Below are 23799 nucleotides of genomic sequence, written 5' to 3'. Positions count from 1 at the left end.
TCCCCAAGTCCTAGAATAATTAAGTTTACCAAGATCACGGGACATAAGGTAAACATGCAAAAACAATTATATTTCTATATAGTAACAATATACCATTAGAAACCAAAATTACAAAAGAAATAACATTTTCAAGACCACCAAAAAATTAAAAACAAATTTTACATATGTAGGTAACAGTGCACATACGGAGCCAATACACTAAAAACTACAAAATACTAAAGAAAGAAAACAAGACCTAAAGAAATAGAGAGACATACTGTATTCATGGATTAGGAAACTCAACATAGTAAAAAAAGTAACATCTCTCCAAAGTTACCTATAGATTTAACTCAATAACAATCAAAACCTCAGCAAGCTTTTTTCTCTAAATATAAATTGATTATAAAAAATATATATGGAAAGGCAGGAATTTAAAAAAGAGCTAATATAATTGTTACAAAGAACAAAGTAGAAGAAATCACACCACCCAACGCCCTTTAATGGCACAGGAAATGAACTGGTACATGCATATAATACACCCCTATGTGGCAATAAAAAGAAATGAACTACTGATGTGCACAACAACTTGGATGAATCTCAAAGGCATTATGCTAATTTAAAAAACTCAACCTCAAAACGTTACATACTATACAATTCCATTTACAGGAATTCTGTACATTGTTAAAAAAATACAGAATGGGGAACAACAGATCACAGTTGCAGTAATGGGGAACAACAGATCACAGTTGCCAGGGGTTAGGGGCAAAGAAAAAGTGTACTACAAAGACATGGTATGAAGAAGATTTTAGGGGCAATGAATTTCTTTTGTATTCTATCCTCATTGTTGTCACGTGTCAAAATTCATAGAAATATACACACACATTAAGTCATTTTTTCTCTATATTAATTTTTAAATATTAACAAAAAAGATACAACTAAGATATAATCCTAATACAAAGCAGAATATGCTTAGTGATAAAAGAGAGGGAAAATATTGTTGAAAAATACATCACGCAAAACATTGGCAGAAAATGCAAAAAAGGAAAACAGTAGGCTTCACGGGGAAGGCGGACTTGAACACAATCTGATTACGTAGAAACTGGAGAGAGCGAGAGAAAGGTGACAAAGAGAAACATAGAACAGGCAAGTTGATCTTGTTACTTATTTCCAGCAGAGGATTCCAAAACTAAGACCTATCAATATTCTTGTTTTTACATTTACTTAACCACCACACACCTAATTTTTAAAATGAGTTCTGCGTAGTTGGGTTAGTAAGTTCCACCACACTTACTCACTATAATGCTATAAAAGCCCCTCCAAATATAAGTTATTTCTTCTTAAATATTCAACTATGTAGTTCACTGATTTTTATAGCACAGTTACCCTCAACCAATTTCAGTAAGAGGATGTTTCCTGGAACAGATCAAAGAAATGCTCGGGTGGAGCAGGAGTGAAGGACCGGGGCCCCTCCCCCCATATTCTTGGGTTCCACCGAGGCCAGTGCGAGTGAAGGCTGCTGCTGAGTTATCATTTTCTGAGTGCACATTTTCTCCAGTTCTCATATATTGGTAGTATTTCTGATTGAATAATATGTTTTCTTTCCTCTTTTTAAGCATAAAAATAAGCAACAGCAATCCAGCTATGTTAAATTCTATCACCGTAATCTTACTTGGCTTTATTAAACTTTTGCCATTACATCCTTGTTTGTAGAACAATTTTTAAAAACTGCTTATTTTACTCTTACATGTGCATGAAAAATCTTGAGCATTTATTGTCTTTATTGTTTTAAGTATATTTTTTTTGGTAACTAATTATGGGATTTCTGTCAACACTATTCCTTAACAGGATTTTAGGCTGTTTTTATTAATGTGGTAACTGGCAACTGTATTGTAATCCAATGCTCTACAAATTTATGTTATCATTATCCTTCTTTGCTCTCTCCTTTATCAATTACATACTGTCCTACATGGTACGTATTTTATTTCGCTTCATAATAGACTACCTTTCAATCTATTTACCTATTTCTCAGACACTCTTAACAGTGATAAACTCTAATTCAGATGTTTTCATCATTAGTATTATTAGTTAAATACATTTTCAGCTTGCCTGAAAGGTTGATGTGGAACTTAACATTTTTGTTTAACTTTTATCCCTATAATTACTAAACACGGTTCATTAATCTACTTTAGAAATTACATCATAATATTCGAGGTTCAAAACTGTAATTTTTGAACATTATCCTGAAACAGGATATCCTGTTCAATATCCTGAAACATTCAATCAGGATAGATAGCATAGTGGAATAACAGCCATATTTCTCTTAGTTATCATGAACTTTTTCTATTTTCGGTCTGTGAGTTAAAGGCTGAAGTAGTTCTTGACTGCCCTTTTTGAAATGATATAATTAAATTCTGTATTTTAAGTTTAAAAGCCCACTACATAAAACCTTCGGCCCCACCCTCACTTTTTGGAAATACTTTCCAAAAGTTAACTCATACTAATTTTAAAGTTAGGTTTCAAATATGAGAAGTCTCTCTTAACATCTCTCATTATGGTCTCTATTTTGCATGTCTTTACCTTTTCATGTGATATTCTTATTATCCAAAGATACACTACATAAACATAATAGAGCATGATCTTTTCTTCTTGACGATCTCTTTATGTCATTTTTCTATGACATTTTGCTTTCTCATTAATAGCACAGCTAACTCACCTTTGCACAGGTGAGTCAACTCTCTCCTTAAGGCCTGTTTCCATGTTTCTGTATCTCTCATTATCTTTCACGATCTCACAGGTTGTTAGGATCAGAGGAATTTAAAAGTTCTTCCCCCAATAAAAACTTATTTTTATAGAGCTGTCATAATGCATTCAATTTACATTAAACTAGTTAATTTTGGAACATAATGTTCGTTCCCCAGTTGCTGGAATAGAAATTCTGAAATCACAGAAGTCTATACAATTTTTGTCTTTTCCTGGTACCACACAGCAACATTCGCCCATTAGATACACAATTTTGTTTTGATTTCTTCTCATTTTTCTTGAAATGTACTGTGAGAATGTTCTAGCAATACTACTTTTCCTTCTACCGTCCTAACAAATTGTTAAGAGAGAGGGTTTACATAAGTAATAATCTATCTCAACGGTAATACTCACATTTGACCCTGGAGATCTAAATTAGACTTATAACACATAGTCTTTTAATTTAAAAAAAGGTCAAGTATTAATATAGTAAGTTTTCTTCACATCCTCCAGAAATTGAAACTGTAACCCTGTATCACCCTAAGTGTTCAAAAACACATGTTCTAATGTAATATAGTTTTTTCATTCTTTTTCTTCCTATGTATATACACAAAAAATATTCTAGCATAACAATCAGTATTGCAATAGATAATAAATACTCTTCTCCATTAAAAACACCTAAGCCCGCACTGGTGTGTTCAGTTGTAGAGTGTCATCCCATGGACTGAAAGATCCCTGGTTCGATTCCCAGTCAGGGTACATGCCTAGGTTGCAGGTTCGGTACCCCTGTCAGGGCACATGCAAGAGGCAGTCGATGGATGTTTCTCTCACATTGACGTTTCTCTCCTCCCCCCCACCCCCGGCCCTACTTCTCTCCCTCCCTCCCCCCGCCTCTAAAATCAATGAGCATGTCCGTGGGTGAGGATAAAAACAAAAACCTAAAAATTTGCCTCTGCATGAAATGTCATGTTTTTCATAAAATCATGTATAAGTATGTACTAGATTATTAACATGGTATAATATCTCGAAAGAACTGAATAATTTTCAAAAACTATACTTCTATTGTAGATAAAATCTTTTGGTATCTGAACAAACTCTGTAAGAAAATGTTTTGTTTATCAGGATTCTACTTTAAATATTTTCGTTTTTTTACTTTGTGAAAAACCTAGATTTCTAAAGAGTGTATCTTTAAATTGTTATCCAATAAAAAAGACATGATCAAGAATAATTCAATATTTGTAAAAATATAGATTTTTACATGATGCTTATGAAAATTGTGTCAGAGATTCAAAGAGGCCTCTTTTGTTCTCCCTCTTGCTTATTAGATTCCAAACAAATACACAAAATCCATATAAAATACACATTCATTCATTTTTAAAAAACCAGGGCAATCCACCAAATTTTTCCCAACAATTTGTATGTACTATCTGGTTGCCTATTCTCACTCTTCATAAAAATATTATTTGATCTAGGTATCCTACATTTTAAATATATTTTTCCCAGTTCTTAATATTAGATTTACTATAAATATCAGATGCTCTTTCACAGATTTTTTGTGAACATAATAAAATTAAAAGCATATCACTGATGTTCTACACCTCGAGTTGTCAATCTGAATGAAAAAGACACCATTAGCATCGTCACTAACAGATTTCTTAAATCAGTTGCCAATACTATCAATTAGATACTTCACTGTTATTTTGGAAATGAGCATGTCATTAGCATGTCATTTGCCACTATTTCCTCTAGCCATGATTAATTCAAAGTGTTCTTCACAAAGGACACCAATCAGTAGAGCAAGGAAACCTGGGTTCAAATAGAGATGAAGACAATTACTGAAGCTGTGGCATGGAGACAACTTACTGAACCTCCCAAGGCCTCAATGTCTTCCATGCTAAGATGTTGGGAGGATTAAGTGAAATAATGCACCTAAAGCATTTAACACAGAGCTTGGCACACACTAGGAAAAGATTTTAGTAGTGGATGATGAGATTTCCTTTAAAAAAAAAAGACAAGAAGTGCCCCTAGTACGTATCAAACACCACAGACGCATAGGACCCTTTGGCTACTCTCCACCAGAGATGATGCTCTTTTTCTTCTTTTTACTCTTCTATGCGCTGTGTTCATGGCCCCTCGGTGATGCTGTGCTAACATTACCCACAAAAATTTCATTAGCTGGCACCCCGAACATCTCCAATGGAGGCCACGCTCTCCATGAGCCTTTTTCACACACGCTGTAGCTTCAGATTGCTCTTGCTCAAAACCACTTTGCGGAAGCTGCCTTTACTCCACACTAAGCACAGGAGAGAAAAGAAAAATGGCAGTGTCTCTGGGGAATAATTAACAAAAGACAGTTTGTTTCATCTTCATGATAAAATACAGCATCCCTATTAAAAGGCAAATTCATCATTCCCAAATGTTAAATAGAATGACACTTTAAAAGTAATTCCAGCTGATTAAATTTAGGGTTCTGGAAAAAAATTTTAATTCATGAATATACTTTGAATCTTTCATTTGATTTTAAAATGTAGAAATGTTCATTTAACTTTGAGCCCTCGCCTCTCAGTGTTCTATTCTGAGCTAGTCAAACAAGTGGTAGCAGGCATGCTGGGCTCAATAATACTGCCTCTCATATTTAAATACTCTTTTTCACTTGGATTGCAAATTAAAGGCAGTCTCCTGAACACTGACACATTTTCAATGATTGATTTTGCAAAATGTGTTGATTTTTCCTACACTGTTTTGCCTCTGTGTGTGTCAACTTTGGCCTTCTTTTCTTGCTCCTTTGCAGCACTGCTGTCTCTTTGAAGCAATTGTCTGCCTGATATGAAAAATGTACATTAAACCTCATGACTAATTACACAGATAAAAAATTTCTGATCTCCACTACAAAATACTTATGCCCAGCAACCATAACAAAAGCTCCTGACTACGTACAAAACTCTTAATCAAACCTGTCATTCACTTAAAAGAAATTCCAATAATTTATTTTCCATTAAAGTTGTGTTTACATTCTGTGAAAAGTAGATTTCTTATGCATGTTACATGCCTACAAGCCGATTCATTCAACAGCAAACGCCACCCCTTTCCGCTGCACCAGTTCATACTTGCTATCAGGTCTATTTCAAGTAAGCACTACTCAGCGGAACTGTTTTAATCAGACACAAAATTGTTTAATCTTAACACAATATCCATTTCTCCAACTCTCCCTACACAACGCATGAGCAAATTAGGCTTTTCCTATAATCTGTGGCATAAGTACATGGTTTCTTGTATCCTAAAAATATGCTAATGTATTTTTATAAGAGAATAAACCTGTATGTCTGGTTCCCCCTCTAAAGTCCCCCCAATTCTTTAAATAGTGTCTGTAAATCTGAAAGTAGTGTCTTATCCCCAAAACACGTGTTGCAGCAAAAAAATTTCATCTCAGATAGTTGTTGGGAAAATTGTTTTGCCATAACAAACTCATTCTAAAGTTAATTTAACCAATCGTTTTTAGAAAACGATCATACATAAGGCCTTGTTTAAGCATCCTGAGAATGCCTACCAGGGGTTTACAATCTAATGTCGGCAGGGGAAGGGGGTGAATAAGATAGTACACAAGTAATAATCATATGAAACAGCAAGATGAGCACTGTGAGAGAGCACACTACGGAAACAAAGAGAAGGAAAAGTTGTGGCTACTCCCCGGCTTGCCTCTTTGGCACGTGAGAATTTTCCTAAGGCCCACAGGCCATTCCTTTTCAGAACTGATCCCAGCAGCAGACTCCCCTCGCTTCCGGTCCCCCACACCCTGGGACTCTTCTCTGTCCGGCTGTGGCTGGCCTTTCTGTTAGACCAACTCGCCTCTGCCTCTGACTGTTCATCTCCTGCAGTTACCAAGCACAGGAAGTGCATCGCATGCCATCACACTGCCATTCTGGGAAACCCCGCGATGCCTACCAGTGCACCAACTGGCTAGTCCAACCCTGGCTAGGAAATCTGAGTTGCTTGAAGAGGATGTTTCAGCATGGAAAGAGGAGTGCGGGAGGCGGGGAGGAGCCACACTCCTCTCCAGAAATGGCCACAATACCTAAGCAGAGAAAGTTGGATTAAGGTCTGCCCATGAGCCAGAGCTTTGAATTTCATTGCCTTTGTTGGCTCGTGTCACTTCTTTAATTAATGTCACTTTCTCCGGTTTAATATCAGAGCAAGTGACAAGAGTGCTTCTGGATGAATTGTGTTTTCTGAGGCCTGTATGGCACACTCTCCCGCAGTCTGACAGAGGGACGTGCCAGTTCTACTTGGCAGTCGCAAGGCACCAGCTTTAGTTTTAGTAGTTTAATTTGTGGCAGTTGTATGTTTTGAATACGTTGAAGTATTCACAACGGTCTCATGGAATCTGTTCCATAGATAAAGTTTACACAGTGGAGAAGAAAAAGCAATGGGCTATAAGGCGATTAGGAAGAGCCTGTCTTGGCCGCAGCTGGTCTTACAGGCATTCCTGTAAATTTAAGACCATTTAGGGGATATAAGTGAAGTGATCACAAGGAATGATGCCCCCCCCTTTTTTGCCTAGTTCTGTAGTTGGTGTGAGACGATCATAAGGAATATGATATTTAGAACTCAATTTTATGCAGTATCCATTATTCAAGAAGTGAAGTTTATATACATGATAGACATGCAATGAAATAAATGTTAGAATAGGAAGCTTTGTTACTCATGCGTTAAGTTGGTTCTAACATTTTGGTAAACTAAGTTTTTATTGATATAAAATTCAGCAGAATTTCTACACTGGGGAGAAAGGACTAAACTATTCCTTTGGTTTGTTGAAGATCTTTCTGTGTGAGGCTAAAGTATCCCAAAGGGTTTTTATTTGGAGCTTTTCCTTCATCTCCTTTATACACTTTTGTGAAGCCTCATCAGTTCCTGGTGAAAGCTGCCACCAAGGAGTTCTTCCAAACTTTGCCTGCCCTTTCTAAATTTAGGGTTCTTCACTGCAGCAGGTTGAAGATCTGGCTTTGATTGCACCTGGCTCTGCTGGAGAACAGAAATATTCATCTCCACTGAATGCATGCTGCTTAAGTGCTGGAGGCACTTGCAGGAGAGTAACTCTCATCGGAAACTTCATTACAATACTTTCTCTTCCCTACATGAAGTGGTAATTCTCATTCACCACAGATAGGATTGTGCCTCACTCAGCCACAGGAGCGCCTGTTTGACTTTCAAAATTAATCAACCTCTAAGCTAGAGTAGAAATGGCATGTCCTTTAACCTTAAGCACAAAAAGCTCTCAACAGACTGCAGTTTTTATATCCCTGGATGGAAGTTTGGGCCCCTGATACTTAAACTTGATGCACATACTGGGTTTCTGGCAGGCTTTTGCCCATACCCATCTGCTAGCCTGGCTCCGTGCCCATTCAGAAGGTGTGATGCCAGTTTCAATAGGGCATAGGTGCCAATCAAAGATGGGTTTGGAGGGGCAGCATGCAGAACGCAGCAAAAGTCAGCTCTTCTGCCAGAAGACCCTCCTGTTATCATATAATGCCAATGAAGGGCCACATGCTTCATTGCTTGGGATCACATTGCATCTGTAGATGTTTCCGGCCTTCAGTGGATGTCTTTCTACAGAATCTTGCCCCTTAAGTATTACTTGGTTGGAGATGCTCGAAAAGAAAAGCCTACCTGACTAATTGAAGGACATCCTTTTAAAAGAAACAATGGAAATCTTCAACAATTGTCTTGGAATAATTGCTGTGTTTTCTGTCTTTTCTCCTAGAATACTCTTACACTTAGACTACTGTAAAGAGCACTCAGTCCATATAATGGAGTTATAAGGAACAAACATTCTGAAGAAGTATGAATTACAAAACCAAGTACCTAAGCAATAGAAAATCCATAAACACTTTTGTATCACTGTTAACTGTAAGTGGTGGACAAACTGTCATCATTCAAATAGCTAATTTCTAGTAAATCCTCCCACTCAGAGCTTTGGAATTTCACTTCTCACTTATTTTATAAACACAGCTATTCCTTTCTTAAAGAAGGACCATACCTCCTACAATTTATCCTCTTCTTCTGTGTCTAAAGAAAATACCCTCAAACACTTGAGAAGGCAAAGTCTATCCATATTTCATAAGGAAGCCAGAAACTCTCAAAAGCTGAGAACTCTTTTATCGTGCGGCAAAAGAGGCGAGTTCATTTCATGAGGAAGACATTTCCCTATAGCAATAGGTTTCACGTTTTAAAACCCTGACCACTGCAAACAGTTAAAAAATAGTAACGGGCGCAGTGGAAGAGACATCTATAATCACCGAAGAGCAGAAGCGTTTGTATATCTTCCCTGAGGCAAAAAAGTTTTTAACAGCAAAAATGCTGAAAATGAAAACTATAATATAAATATGTTAAAAAGGTTGGGCATTTCAAAAAAACGAAAATGACAAGCAAAAGCTACACCTTAGAAAAACTCTCCCTTTTTTATAGAAAGAAGCCAAACTTTTGTAAATACTTAAAAGATTCTTTAAGTGATAGGTAGATGAACAGTGCTCTTAACAGCCCATGGACAGCACATACAAAATTAAAATACAACTTCTGGAAACTTTTATTTCTTACCTATCGGCCAAATAGGGGCATAAAATTCACAAATCCAAGTGGAGTTTTTATCACCCATTATCTCCCTACACCTCCCTCTGTGAACTAACTTATCATATGCTTTCTAATGCATGTTATCCTAATTTCATATTTATTACTTTCTTCTTTTCACCCCCACAGTATCATTTGCAAAATGTCCAAGCAACAGTTGAAGTGGCAGCATAATGCTGCATTGTGTTAAATAAGACAACCTGCTTATCTTAAATCCTTCTCAGTAGATCACGGCCGAAACCTTCCATACAGCAATGCACGACAATGCAACTCAGGTTCCAACAACTACACCTTGCTGATAGTTTATCATTAGGCTCTTGTGAACATTATCCCGCCTGCTGTAAAAATTAACCCATTACAGCTGACTAAAAAGTAAAATAAGTAAAAAATACATTGGCATAAATAATCTTTTCTATTTCTTTGTAAGTAGAAGTCAATCAAATAAGTGAGTTAAATTTGGTAACTTCTAAAAACCCTAGTATTCCTATTTACTTTTCTCCCCCTCAAAAAAGATTTTTTCTATGTTTCCAAAGATCAAAATTAACTTAATAGGGGAGCACAACCAAAAAAATGTAATGACAGTCACTTAAATGAAGTCTAAACACTTATCTATGCATAAATGACTCAGTCTTGAGGCCTCCCCACAGTTAACTTTAGTTACAGTAATGTATTCATCTTCATAAAAGATGCTATTGATTTCCTATCAATAAAGCATACATAAGTTCTTTGAGATGACATCAGGATTTTTAACTTGTCCCAGCTCTTCTTATGACTCTGAGATTACAGGGTAGAATTAAGGGTGGCATCTATATTAGGGAAGCAAATAAAGCAAACTGACCTGTTTGGGTGAAATATCTCAACCACAGTCTCAACCTCTCAGACAAATGACTCTTGAACATCTACTTGGTGCCTGATATTCTACAGCTGCTCAATAGTCATCACTATACCCAACTTCAAAAAAACGAATACTTCCGCAGATAAAGCATTTCTAATTTTCACTCATCTAAGTCTTCACAGGAATTTAGCTGAAGTTTACTACCAATAATTCTGTTTCTCTGGATTTTTGACTAACTTCAGAAACCCATTATCTTTTGCATATAGAACAGACAAAATGGCTTAAATGAGAACCTTCCACGGTGCCATCCTGGCCACCCCCGTAAACCGTAAAGGGGAAAAAAGACAGTGGTTGGTGAGGAAAATGTCCCAGTCTCCCACTGACACTTTCTATGTTCCCAGTTATGCCATACCAGTCGCTAAATCTATCACCATCCTTGGCGGGATGCACGGAAAATCCCTCCCACAGATGCTCAGACACCTCCCTAATTACCTGCAGCACCAGACACTGAACCCAGAGTTCGATTATCACTGAGAATGGGAAACTCTAAAGAAAGAAATAAGTTACATTTAAGGGCTTAACAAAATCTAAATTCTTCTAAACCAGTATCTCGAGCTTCACATTCATTATTATCCCAATTACACAAAACAGGAACAAAGACCTGTGACTCTGAGTCACGCAGGTTTTAAGTGGCTTAGTAAGGTCAGAATTTAACCCAGATTTGCCACACACCAAAACCCGTGCCCTTATTTATGCAATTCTATGAAAGCAGAATTCAAACTCAGTTCTCTCTCCTTCCCTGGAGTTTTAGAAACGTTCCCACTGATTTCATACTAAAATGGCAGTGATTTCTCCCATCCCCTAAACCAGTTTCCTTTCTTCTTTTTTTTTCTTCCTCTCTCTTTTCATATACCAAAAAAAAAAAGAACCTTGACTTTCTGTTCTTGTATTCAAACTTTTCTTTTCCCTCTTATAACTCTTACTGTTACTGCTGCAGGCATATTATCTCTTCAAGTCAAGAGTAAATAAATTTCTCTGCCCTTGCTGATCACTGAAAGGTCTTAGCTATTGATCTAAAAGCTAGAGGACAGCTAGCTGTACATGTACAATGAGTTAGACACGGAGGCTCACTGCTCCCCGCCTTAGGCAGCAGCGTCTGCCAAAACAGTGCGTCTGGAAAGACGAATACCAGAAATGAATGCAGCTGGACACAAGGTATTAACGAAAACCTGGATTTACCTGCTTCTTCATGTATATACAGAAGTGATGAGAACCATGGTAAAATGCAAAAGCACGATATAATGTCCTATGGATGTGCTTATATAGCTTTGAAAATAATCAATACAAACCCGTTTAATGAAGTTATTGCTGATGGCATGTCACTAAAAAGCAGATTCTGTGATTTATGAGAGCCACTTCTGCCATCCTTTGGAACAACGACGACATTTGGAACACACAGCTTTACTACGGATTCTGAAGCATGCATGGAGCCTTTGCCTCAAGTAACTAAACTTTTCCCAGTGGTGCTCATTTGCTAATATTCCCAGGATCCAGGTTCTAAAATTCACACAGTAGAAGGAATTGCACACACATAGAACCTTGAAGTTATACAACAAATATTGTTTGGTAACGAGAAAAAATAAGCAAAAACTATGTGGCGTGCGCTTAAGACTGAATGAAGCAAAGATTTTTCTGTACTTGAAAAGAGACAAATAAATCATATCCCTGAGCAAATAAATTCCTTTTTACCACACAAATACTGACCATACAAATATACCTATACATATGTGTATAGTCATATTCATTTTAAACATAACACATATCCTCACATATATTTCCATTTAAAAAGGGAAGATGATTATAATCAATACTTTACCGTAGTTTTTGACATTATTCAAATAATTCAAACAGAAAACTAAAAGTATGTCTGATAAGGCATGAGGTTCAAGAAAAATGTTATCAAGAAAATCCTAAGGAACAGAATAGACATTTACAATATTTATTGAAAAAGTTCCCCATATAAGTGGACCCATGTAGTTTAAGCCGATGTTGTCCGAAGTTTAATTGTACTGTGAGCTGAAAAGACTTGAAAAATAACTACTGCAGAGAGAGGCTTTCTCTGAACTCCCATTCATTGCCTAGATACAGACCTTCCCAATAAAACCTCAACTTATCATAAATCCACCTCCAGAATTTTATCAGGTAGATGAGACGGATTCTTACCACTGGAGAACAGAAGCTGACACCACTCCCTAACTTTGTCACAAAGCCAGACCCCCCCGTCTATTCTCCTAAGGGCCCATTCATCTTTCCCAAAAATTATTTACTCTGCCTTAAGTGGCCTACATCCCTTCTCTTGTTCCCTGAGATAGTATGTAAATTCTCAAATCTCACCACTTTGGGGGATATTTACTTTTTTTCTATAATATCCCCATGCACATAACATTAAAACTTAATAAATTTGGCCCTGACTGGTATGGCTCAGTGGGTTTTGTGTCATCCTGCAAGCTGAAAAGTCGCCAGTTCGATTCCTGGTCAGGTCACAATCCTGGGCTGAGGGCCAGGTACCTAGTTGGGGGCATGCAAGAAGCAACCGATCCATGTTTCAGCTCTTTGGGTCGCTCCATACCCTGTCCCTTCCCCACCCTTGCTCCCGTGCAAACTGCCTTGCCTGAGAGACTCATGTGGTACCGCCAACAACAGGATAGATTCCACAGTATAGTCACACGACTTTAATCAATTAGTTATAATTGTACACAAGTTAGTATACAATCAAATTTTTTTAATTGATAAATTTGTACACCTTTTTTCCTGTTAATCTACCAATTGTCAGTTCATTTCATAAACCCAGCGACAGAGGGTGGAGGGAAAGTCCTTCCTACCCTGTAACTTAAAATGTTCAATGAGGATCCCAAGATGTCTGCAGTGGAGGTCTTTTACCAACGTTTTTGTATTCCTACAGAAACAGATGTAATGAGTCAATACGTTTAGAATTATCCTTGAGGGTATTTTTTTAAATCACTATTGTTAATCTTATTTTATCCATTAAATCCAGTCTTATAATGGATTTCCCCCGATCATTAAACTGCAGATTTTAAGGTAGCCCTACATGACTCTTTTAAATTTAGTGTAACTTAAACATTTTTAAATGTAGTGTACAAGTATACTCAACCAAAGCTCCATATAACAAAGAACACAGAAAATAATACTGAGTGTCTATTTTCTCAATTTGTCCGAAGATGGCACGTATCGAGTACCACTCTAGATGCACAGGAGAGAAGTTAATTCATTTCATGCTAGACGCCTTGAGCTAGGAAGGCTTCATTGTCTAGTGCAAGGGTCCCCAACCTCCAGACCCTGGGGTACAGGTCTGGGCCTCTTAGGGACAAGATCACATGCAGGTGAGTTTGAATGTAATGCACTTGAATCACCCAAAACCATCCTCCTACTCTAGTCCGTGGAACAAGTGTCTTCCATAAAACTGGTCCCTGGTGCCAAAAAGGTTGGGGCCGCTGCTCTAGTGGAAACTAATTAAGAAATCACCAGGACCTTACATCACTTAATGATTAAAAGTCACAAACAGGAAGTATTTGTACTTACGCAGGTGTGGTTTCAGGGCTGTAAAAAAGCAATGTTTCCAGGAAAACACATTCTCAAAAAAGAACATTAACATTTTTGTCTGGCAGCCTGTGTAGTTATGTACTGAAAATACTCCTAAGAATCATTCGGAAAAAAATGGACAAGGAGTGGGGCCAGTCATGTCTTGAAACTAGAAATTCTACTAAACATTTACCATCTTCATAGTACTTAATAAAGCACATTTATTCTATTGTATTTCAAAGCTGTAATTTCAAAATATTACAGTCACGTATATAAGAATAGAAGGTAATTTATAATTATACTTTACCTAGATATATCAATCCAAATCCTCCAGAACCAATCATCTTGCCTAGCACCCATTTATTTCCTTCCACATCATCCAGAACCTTGCCTTCTGGAAGTGGAACAGGGAGTTTGTATTTCTGGTTCCTTCTTGGTGGCATTACTTCTGCTGGCAGAAGGGGTGAGTGAGGTCAGTGATTAAAAATAAAAACAGCAGTAACCAAAAAATTGCAGTTATAATACATTTCTCGAAATGTCTTCTATGGGGAACTTTCCCAGGTTTCCAGAAATTAGGGTTCTGGAGTCAACTGGGTATGGAAAAGTCCTCATATATTCAAACTGAAGATTCACATCCATCATAATAGTGCAATCTAAGAGGTATTGGTATTTTAAAAACAAGCCTGTTGAACTTAATTCAACATTCCAAAATTCATCTGGGGGTCTCTAATACCTAGTAATAACATAAAAATGGAGTTAATAATTTCCAATGACAGAAATAAATGTTCCATGCTCCTTTCACTGAGAACGCAGTGTCAGAGAGGAGGTCTTGGGTCACTAGGAAAAAATACAGCTTTGGACCAAAAAAATACGAAAGATGGCAATGTACGTCATCACCAAACAGCCAAGGACACAGTCAGTTTGTTAAAGAAGGCTGAGGTTTCCATGGATTTATAATTCAGCAGCGCACTAGGCCATTGGGCAGCTTCAGACTGACACTCCTCTTTTAGTTCCTTCCCATTTTTCTATGCCCTGTCCCTTTGCCACCCTCACCAAAGGGGAGACTGCTCTGCCTGCGAGGTTAGCGTGGCACAGCCAACAACAAAAGCACAGACCGCACAGTACAGTCACATGACTTTAATCAATTCATTATAATTGTGCACAGGTCAGTGAAGTTCAAATGAGAGGTTTTTACATTAGAAGTGCAAACTTCTTAGGTGCCAGAGGCCGGCATATATGCCTCAAACTAATTTGAAAGTGAAGGCACCTGCAATCCTGCGTTTCCGAAGAATTTTGTAAAGTGTTGAGTGCTTCTGAACGAAAGTTAGTATAAAGGTTTTGTTGTACCATCTCCCCATCTTCAGAATGAGAAAGTTTCTGTTCCTTTTAATAGGTTCTCTCTCCTTCATTTACTTTCATCCAATGGCTTGCTATCATTTATCTAGCAGCAATGCCCCAGGCAGAGCAAAGGAGCCGGGCTGAAATCTTTAAGGACATCCACCTGCCCTTCTTGCAACGGGGAACACAAGGGAGGCCAGAAAGTTAGCTGGTGAACTAAGCCTAAAGCAGGAAAGTTTTGTGGTGGTGCCTCTTGACCAGTACTTTATACATACTGGTGTCCAGTGCATATTTGCTGATTTAAAACCTAAAGTCTCCGAAGAACAACTTTAAGAAGAGTAAAAATTTGGGGGTATCAGAACTTGAGACCTGAAATGTGACTGTAAAATGCACATCCTGGGCGCGGATCCTGAGTCCACCTTCCCAGAGAGAAGAGGCATCCTCCTCTCCTGGTCAGTCCCCGGGTGTCCCTTCTGCTTCTGGATTTCTTCCTGGGGCTGTGAGGAAAAGTGCTCAAGAGCTTCCGGGGGCGGGGGGGGCGGGGGACCGACACCCAGAGGCCTGAAAACCAGCCAGAACGCCGAGTGAGGCCGACAGATCAGCTCCGCGCATCCCAGCACCCGCTTCGGCCCCTGTCCGCAGCGCCCGGACCTCGGGGCAGGCCGGCCCGACCCACCGCGAAGCCCGCGTCTGGAGACTTACTGCCCGGCTCAGGCTCTCGGTGGACCGGAGAAAGTCAACCGTACCCGGGTCCTCGCTCCGACTTTTGAAAAAGCAACCGCGGAACCCGGCCTGCACCTCGCTCGGACTCCTGCTCCTCGCGACGCAGCACGGGCGGGGCCGGCAGAGACACCGGAGAACCCGCGCTCGGCTTCCCGCCGGCCTGTGGGTGCCCAGGCGGGGCCGCGGGCCTCCAATCCTGCGGGGAGGCGGGCCCTGCTCCGGGCCGGCCCGCGGAAGGGGCCAGACTAACTTCCCCGCACCTGGGCCCGTTGCTCAGGGCTCGCCGGCGCCCCCTCCCTCCCGGCCGACGGGCCCGGGCTCGCGGAGTCCGGGTGAGGCCGGTGCCTTCCTTCCATCGGCCTGTCCACGCTGGGGGGCCGCCGAGGGGAAGAGGGAGCGGCGGTTCTAAATCGAGAATGAGAGCTATATTATTGTCATCCACCCTCGCCCGCCAGAGTCCTAAGATCAGCCATCAGATCAGTTCAGTGTGAATCAACCAGGACCAACATTTGTGTTTGTGCCATTTTAGGTCTGGTGTACCACGATCTAAGTACTGAGAGCTTCTAACTGAATCGCCAAGCCCTTACCGGGCCCTTCCCAGAAAACTAACACACTAGCCAGGCCCGCCTGAGCAAGAAGGCTGGTTGTGAGTAGGAGTGCTTGTAACAGAGTGGTTAAATTCTAAAAGGCATGTTGGCTCAAGACCATTTACTAGTCGAATAATCTGCTTTTACTTTTATTTTTTAATTACAGTTTACATTCAATATTATTTTGTATTAGTTTCAGGTGTACAGCATAGTGGTTAGACTGTCATGTACCTTACAAAGTGTTCCCCCAGAAGTTTCCAGTACCCACCTGACCCTATACTTATTACAATATTGGCTGTATTCCCTATGCTGTACTTTACATCTTTCTTACTGTTCTGTAACTACCAATTTGTACTTCCTAATCCCCTCACCTGTTTTCACCCAGCCACCAACATCCCACCCTCTGGCAACCACCAATCTGTTGGCTATACCTATGAGTCTGTTTCTATTTTGTTTGTTCATTTGTTTTGTTCTTTAGATTCCACATATAAATGAAGTCACCTGGCATTTGTCTTTATCTGTCTGAGGTATTTCACTTAGTATAATACTCTCTGGGTCCATCCATGCTGTCAAAAATGGTAAGATTTTATTCTTTTTATTGCTGCGTAATATTCCATCATGCACATGTACCACCACTTTTTTAAATCTACTTCTCTACTGACAGGCACTTGGGTGGCTTCTATACATTGTCTACTGTAATAATGCTCAATTCACAAGTTGGATAACCTTTATTAAATGTAATTACTTGACAAAACTGCAATTTTATCATCTGCAAAATGGAAATAACCCTAGTTAGGTTATTTAGGTTTTAAAGTTTAACAGAAAAGAATTTCTGACACTTGTTAAAATGGTAAGGAAGGTTTTGTTCAAAATTATTGAAATAGCAGAAAGAGCTATGCTCAATTCCAAATACAACAACAGAAAGTAGGAATTTACAGCCAAGGAGCAGGGTGGGAGGACAGAAGGAGCTGGAGTAAAGGGAGGATTCTGGCTAAACTGAGCTCACAGGAAGGATGTCATAGCAAGCCAGGGTGATCAGACTGCACCAGGGGGATTTTGGAGGATGGGGACTGCCATTAGAATTCGGGGTGATCAGTCATGCAAGACGAGGGATTCTGGCCAAACTGACTTAACAGGATGCTTACTAAACTTGGACAAGTATAGAAAGAACATGAAAGTCCAGAAGTCAAGGCCTAGTTGAAAAAGAGTTCATGGAAGCCTGATTAGAGTTTGGTCAAGGAAAGGATCTTTATCAGGTTACAGTTATAAAGATGATTATGATAATTTAAGGAGTTTCTAATGCATAGTAAGGACTCGGTGAGCTTCTAATATTTTAGGGGAGACAAAAACAAATGCTCAGAAAGCAATGATTAAGCAATACATCAATTTCCTGTGTAGGAAGTCACTAAGTGTTTGGGATGCAAATGCTGAAAGGAAAATCCAAGTCCTCTAATGACTGATAGAACAGGTTTTGGGGAGTACCAACATCTCTCAGATTGTCACCAAAGGAGTGCTTGCATGAGGAGACATTTTTTAAAAAGCATTTGCTGCTGTGGCTATAAAAACATTTTTTAAAGAAACTCCACAGTCTATATGTAGAATACTTGTGCCCTTTAAGGTAGTCATTCACAAATCCAACAATGTCCATTCTTATTTCTATAAGATATATATGTAAGAAATACTACTGGTAGCCTGTCCACACATCTGTAGGGGTATTCTTTCTTCCATCCCCAATTGTTTAGGTTTCTGTCCATTTCTCCAGATTACTTCCTCCAGCTCCAGTACCAGGCACAATAGATTACTCTTGAGGGGACATCCATAGCTCCCCTTTTTCACCTATATACCCAGTATTTTAGTGTCATAGTCCTTTCAGGTTGATAACATAGAACCAGAGACTAGGTGGTTTCTAAACAAATATATATATTTCTCACATTTCTGTAGGCTGGGAAGTTCACTTCCCAAGGGCACCATCTCCAAATGCCATCACACTAGGGATTGGGTTTCAACATAGAATTTCAGGACATAGACATTCACTTAGTAAGTCCTACTAAGTTGACTTTGAAAATATGCCCAGAATCCCTTACTTCTCACCATCTCTACTGCTATTATTCTGGTCCAAACCATTATTTCTTTCCTGGATAATCTTAGTACTTTCCCAAATGCTATCCTATTTCCTACCCATTTATCCCTTTAGTGTTTTTTTTTTCACAACAAACAGCCACATGATAGTTTTAAAAGCTTAAATTAATCATTTCTCCTCTCAAAACATTTCAGTGTCATTCTACTTCACTTGGTATTAGCCAGTCCTTACTATGACCTATAATAGCATCTGTCAACCTTGGTACTATTGACATTTGGACCAGATAATCCTTTGTTGTAAAGGAAAGATGTTCAAAACTCAGACTCTCGTGGGTATTGTAGGTTACTTAACAGCACCCAGGGCCTCTCTAGCACCCCCTCCTCCCCTGCAAGTTATGGCAACCAAAAACGTCCTCAGATATTACCCAAATTTGTACATTTTGCCAAAATTTTTATTGGTTGAGAATGACTTGCCTACAGTGATCTACATGTTCTGCGCATTCACCCTCCCCACAGCCCTACCTTATTACCCTCTCCAACCATGTGTCCTTGCTCTTCTTGGGACCTTTATAATTTCCCTTCTACCTGAACCATCCTTCAATCTGGGGACTGCATGACCTGCTCTATCACTTTCTTCAGATCTTTATTCAAAAGTCAGTGAGACCTTCTTAAGCACCTTGAGTCTCCACCCAGGGATGTGTATTTTCCCTGGATTTGATTTGACTCAGGGTTGAGTGGCCTCCTATAGCAGAACATTCAACAAATAAGGTTAGAATACACACACACACATATTCAGCCTTTAACTCATACCCCTCATAATAATTATCTTGAAATTGATATAGAAGTAAATCTAAATATAAGGGCTATTTTTTTAATTTTGGAAAAAAACCTAAGAGAAAGTCCTTATGATCTTGGATTTGGCAAATCCTTCTGATCTTTGAGTTTAAGTAATTAGAATGTACCAAAAAATGGCTGAAAGTCTAAAAGAAGAAATTGATGAATTAACTTCATCAAAATTAAAAAGGTATTGTTCTTCAAAAAGCACCATTAAGATGCCAAGTTTTGGTAAGTGTGTGGAGTAACTGGCACTCTCTTACATTGCTGGCGGAGATACAAAATGGTACAGCCACTTTGGAAAACAGTTTGTCAATTTCATATCCTGTCGATCATATAAATAACATATGACCCAGCAATTGTGTTTCTAAATATTTACCTAAGAGAAATGTAGAATTATATATATATACACACAAAGACTTATTGGAGGAGTAGGTAGACACACTGTGCCTTCTCACACAACCAAAAGATGGACAACAACACATTTAAAAACAAGAAACAACCAGAACTGACAGAAAATCTAACTGTATGGAAGTCCAACAACCAAAGAGTTAAAGAAGAGATATTCATCCAGACTGGCAGGAGGGGTAGAGATAGGCAGCCAGGCAGAGTGGACTCATGGCAAGGCAGCTACTGATGAACCGGGCAAGGAGGTGGCTGGTGGAGCAGGCAGTCCCACATTCGCGTGTGGATAAACGAGGAGGAGCAACTGGGGAATGAGACAGATTGCACAACCCAGGTTCCAGCATGGGAAAATAAAGCCTCAAAGCCCCTGACTAAAAACACCAGTGGGGGGTTGGGGCAGCAGTGGGAGAAACTCCCAGCACACAGGAGCAAGAGATAAGGGGACCGTCACCTACAAAGGAGTTCCCATCAGACCGTCAGCTGATTTCTCAAAACAGACGTACAGGCAAGAAGGAGCTGGAAAGAAGTATTCCAGTCATGAAAGGCAGGGATCTGCGTCCATGGTTGCTCTATCCAGCAAAGCTTTCATTTAGACTGGAAAGGCAGATAAAGTGCTTCCCAGATAAGGTCAAGTTAAAGGAGTTCATTATCTCCAAGTGCTTATTATATGAAGTGTTAAAGACACTTATCTAAGAAAAACAAGATCAAAACTATGAACATTAAAATGACAAACTCACAACTATCAACAACTGAACCTGAAAAACGAAAACAAACAAGGCAAACAACTAGAACAGGAACAGAATCACAGAGGTGAAGATCACATGGATTGGGGAGGGGGGGCAAGAGGAAAGGCACAGGGAATAAGAAGCATAATTGGCAGATACAAAATAGACATGGAGAGTTTAAGACTAGTACGGAAAAGCCAAAGAACTTATACCTAGAACTCATGGACATAAACTAACTGGGGCCAGGGGGGTGTTGGTGAGAGGGGGGTGCAGGATGAAGGTGGATAAAGGGGAGAAAAAATGCTACAACTATAATAGCATAATCAATAAAATATACTTTAAAAATACAAAAGCAAAAAAGAAAGAGACTTGTAGAGGAATGTTTACAGCAGCTTCATATGTAATAGCCAAAAACTGGAAATACCTAGAGTTCCCATCAACTAGTGAGTGGATAAACAAATTGTGATGTATGTCGTATCTCCTATACAACAGAATGTCACTCAGCAATAAAAAGAAATAAACTACTGATGCAGGCAAAAACTTGGGTAGATGTCAAAAGCACGATGCTGTGTGAAGGAAGAAAAGACACAAAGAATGCAAACTGTATAATGTCATTGAAATTGCCAGGGACCCAGTTTGGGAGGCTGGGACTGACTGTAAAAGGGCGAAGGGAACTTTTTGGAATGATGGAGATGTTTAATTTCTTGATTGTGATAGTGATTCCATGATCATACATGTGTCAACACTCATTTACTTGTACACTTAAATTCTATGAATTTTATTATATGTAAATGGTACCTCCATCAAACTGACTTAAAACAATGGCTAAAGAGAAAGATGGAAAAGAGCCTGAGTCCTTGGGACCATTCTTGAACTATTGATTCGATTAACCTGGAAGTCACCATACTTGTCATATTCATCCATGAGGTGGTGTGTCCTATTGTTTAAACCACTTAGCATTGATTTTTATGTTTCTTGCAGCCAAAATATTCCTAACAGATGACATCATAAGAGTTCAAGTGCCAATGAATTTAAAATGTTAATACATTTTTACTGAATGGAAATGGGAACAGAAGTGCAGGTAAACTTGTACTGAGAATATGTGGGGTTTTTCAGTGTTGGGATTTAATGCAGAGTTTTATGATTCAGAGCATATTGCTGTGTGTATGTTTCAAGATGAAAACTGACAGAATATAGAAGTACAAATTTTGGAACTAGTGAAAGAACGTCTTCTGAATGAACAGGATGGGAAACAAGAGAGAAGAGAGAATCTAGACATAAAGGGCACCGAAGTATGAGTCATCAGAAGACAAAAAACGTAGGGAAAACAAGGTTTTCAAACAGCACAATTTCGATGAATCTTACAGACCCTGAATGATTCACCACAAACACGTACAAAAGGACTTCCTTGGCTGTGTGCAGGCGTGTATGTAGGTAAGGCATGGGTTCTGCTTTTCAAAGAGCCAGGTGCTGTAAAACGCTTCCAGTGGTTCAAAGAAAGAAGAAACACCTAACCATTCAGTGAGCATACTCTACAAAGCCAAGATCACTTCAAATCGATTAAAGTGTTAAAGATGTTGCGTAGCCAAAACATCCAGAAAAATCCAATCTTTGTTATTTAATGTGTGAAAGGAGATCACGTCACTGGAAACATTTTGCCTGCCAAGGAAGAGCTAGTTTTTATTTTATAAAAACCAGGAGGCCATTCGCACTCACAAATGCACAATCCCTGGCATAGAAATTTTGAAGATAAAAGGAATCACAAATCTATTATATATACGCCAAACCAAATATCTATGTCCTTTGCATTCTTTACATGTGAGACCATCACAAACCATGAACTTATTTGTCCAAAAGACATCATTCTTTATTGTCCATATAAATGAAAGACAAGGCTACAAAAAAAATGTAAAGTGTCATCCTTGAGTATGACAGCAGGCTCCGTAAACCCTCCCCCAGAGATATCAATTAGTTGAGCCCTCCTGCCAAATAATTGGAAGTAAATATGTACCAAATGGAATGTGCTATAACCTAATACTGGCTAGCAAGAAGTGGTGTTAGTCCCACCATGTCCATTCCCCTCATATAAGCATCATAAAAGTTTATTAAATCATAAGACCGTATTCACACTCTATATTTATTTATCTTCTGCTCCCCACCCCCACCAACGAACATGCCTGCAATAATCAAAAGCACAAGCTGGAAAAGGAGGAAAGGAAAGTAGTTAACAATTTTTTAGCAGAAGTTGTGCTTTCAATAAAAATAGCATGGATGATATAATCAAACGAAAAGTGAAAGCAGTTGTCTCATACATCAGGGGAGCTATGTTTTCAGGCTTTTGTGAGTTCACAGCTCCACTAACAGTTTCTATTATCAAGCCCTATAGGTCCGGATCTCAGGTTGTCTGAGATAAAATTATGACGGACCTTAACTGCTTGATAAGCAGGTAGGACTTAGTATTCTAGAACTGTGCGGTCCAGTAGGGTAGCCACAAACCATCTGTGATCATTTAAAATAAAAAGTTCAGTGCCCTGTCCTGGCTGAGTGGCTTAGTTGGCTGGTGTCACCCTGTACACCAAAAGGTTGCAGATCAACTCCCAGTGAGGGCACACACCAAGGCTGTGGGTACAGTTTCCAGTGCGGAGGCACAGGAAAGGCAACTGATCAGTATTTCTCACATCAATGTTTCTATCTCTGTCTTTCTCTCCAAAAGCAATAAACATACCCTTGTGCGAGGATTAAAAAATAATTCAGTAACTCTATTTTATGAGCCTGGTTTCAAATGCCTAATAGCTACACGTAGCTAGTGCCTACCCTATTGGACAGCACACACTATAGAATATTTTCATCATCATAGAAACTTCTATTGGACAGCACTACCATAGGCAATGGAGAATCACTGGAAACTCGATCAGGAGGCGAACACTCAATGCTGATGTGTGATGACCACACATAATATAGAATGGTGTATATGTGAAGGTCTATTCCTTGGTTGATACCATATTCTTTTCACTATAGTAATTTTACAATACATTTCATTTATTTTTTGATGCTGCCTGAGGTATTTTCACAAATTCTTCATATATGTATTTGTATTAATTTTATTGGCATAAACATAAGAAAGGACATGGAAAATAGGTGTCATACTGACAATGACTGTATCATTATCTCAGAATGTGGAATAAGAAAGGGGAGAGTAGATTAATATTTTATTTTAGACCTCTGAAATGTGTTACTAACTCTGACAAAGAAAAATCCAAATGGAAATTTGGAAAATCTAAATGGAAATTAATGATATCTCTACCACCTCATCACATTTGTTTTTTTTCCCTTA

General features: G+C 38.9%; 1 protein-coding gene across 2 annotated transcripts in view; it reads right to left on the bottom strand.

Annotated features, from left to right (window-relative positions):
* VRK2 (VRK serine/threonine kinase 2) overlaps positions 1-15963 on the bottom strand; it is an 89155-nt gene extending 73192 nt beyond the window's left edge. Inside the window, exons 1-2 of one of the 2 annotated variants that reach the window (XM_037047962.1) lie at positions 15815-15963; positions 14082-14225 (exon numbers count right to left, since the gene is read on the bottom strand). In XM_037047962.1, the coding sequence (XP_036903857.1) occupies positions 14082-14217 (136 nt within the window). In that variant the 5' untranslated portion in view covers positions 14218-14225; positions 15815-15963. The remainder of the gene's footprint in view (positions 1-14081; positions 14226-15814) is intronic. The other variant, XM_037047963.1, reaches the window with a different exon arrangement.
* Positions 15964-23799: the final 7836 nt, after the last annotated feature.

Source organism: Sturnira hondurensis, unplaced genomic scaffold (genome assembly GCF_014824575.4).
Source record: "Sturnira hondurensis isolate 20B ecotype Veracruz unplaced genomic scaffold, ASM1482457v3 Scaffold0006413, whole genome shotgun sequence".
Classification (NCBI taxonomy): domain Eukaryota; kingdom Metazoa; phylum Chordata; class Mammalia; order Chiroptera; family Phyllostomidae; genus Sturnira; species Sturnira hondurensis.
This window is presented reverse-complemented; position numbering and strand designations above follow the sequence as displayed.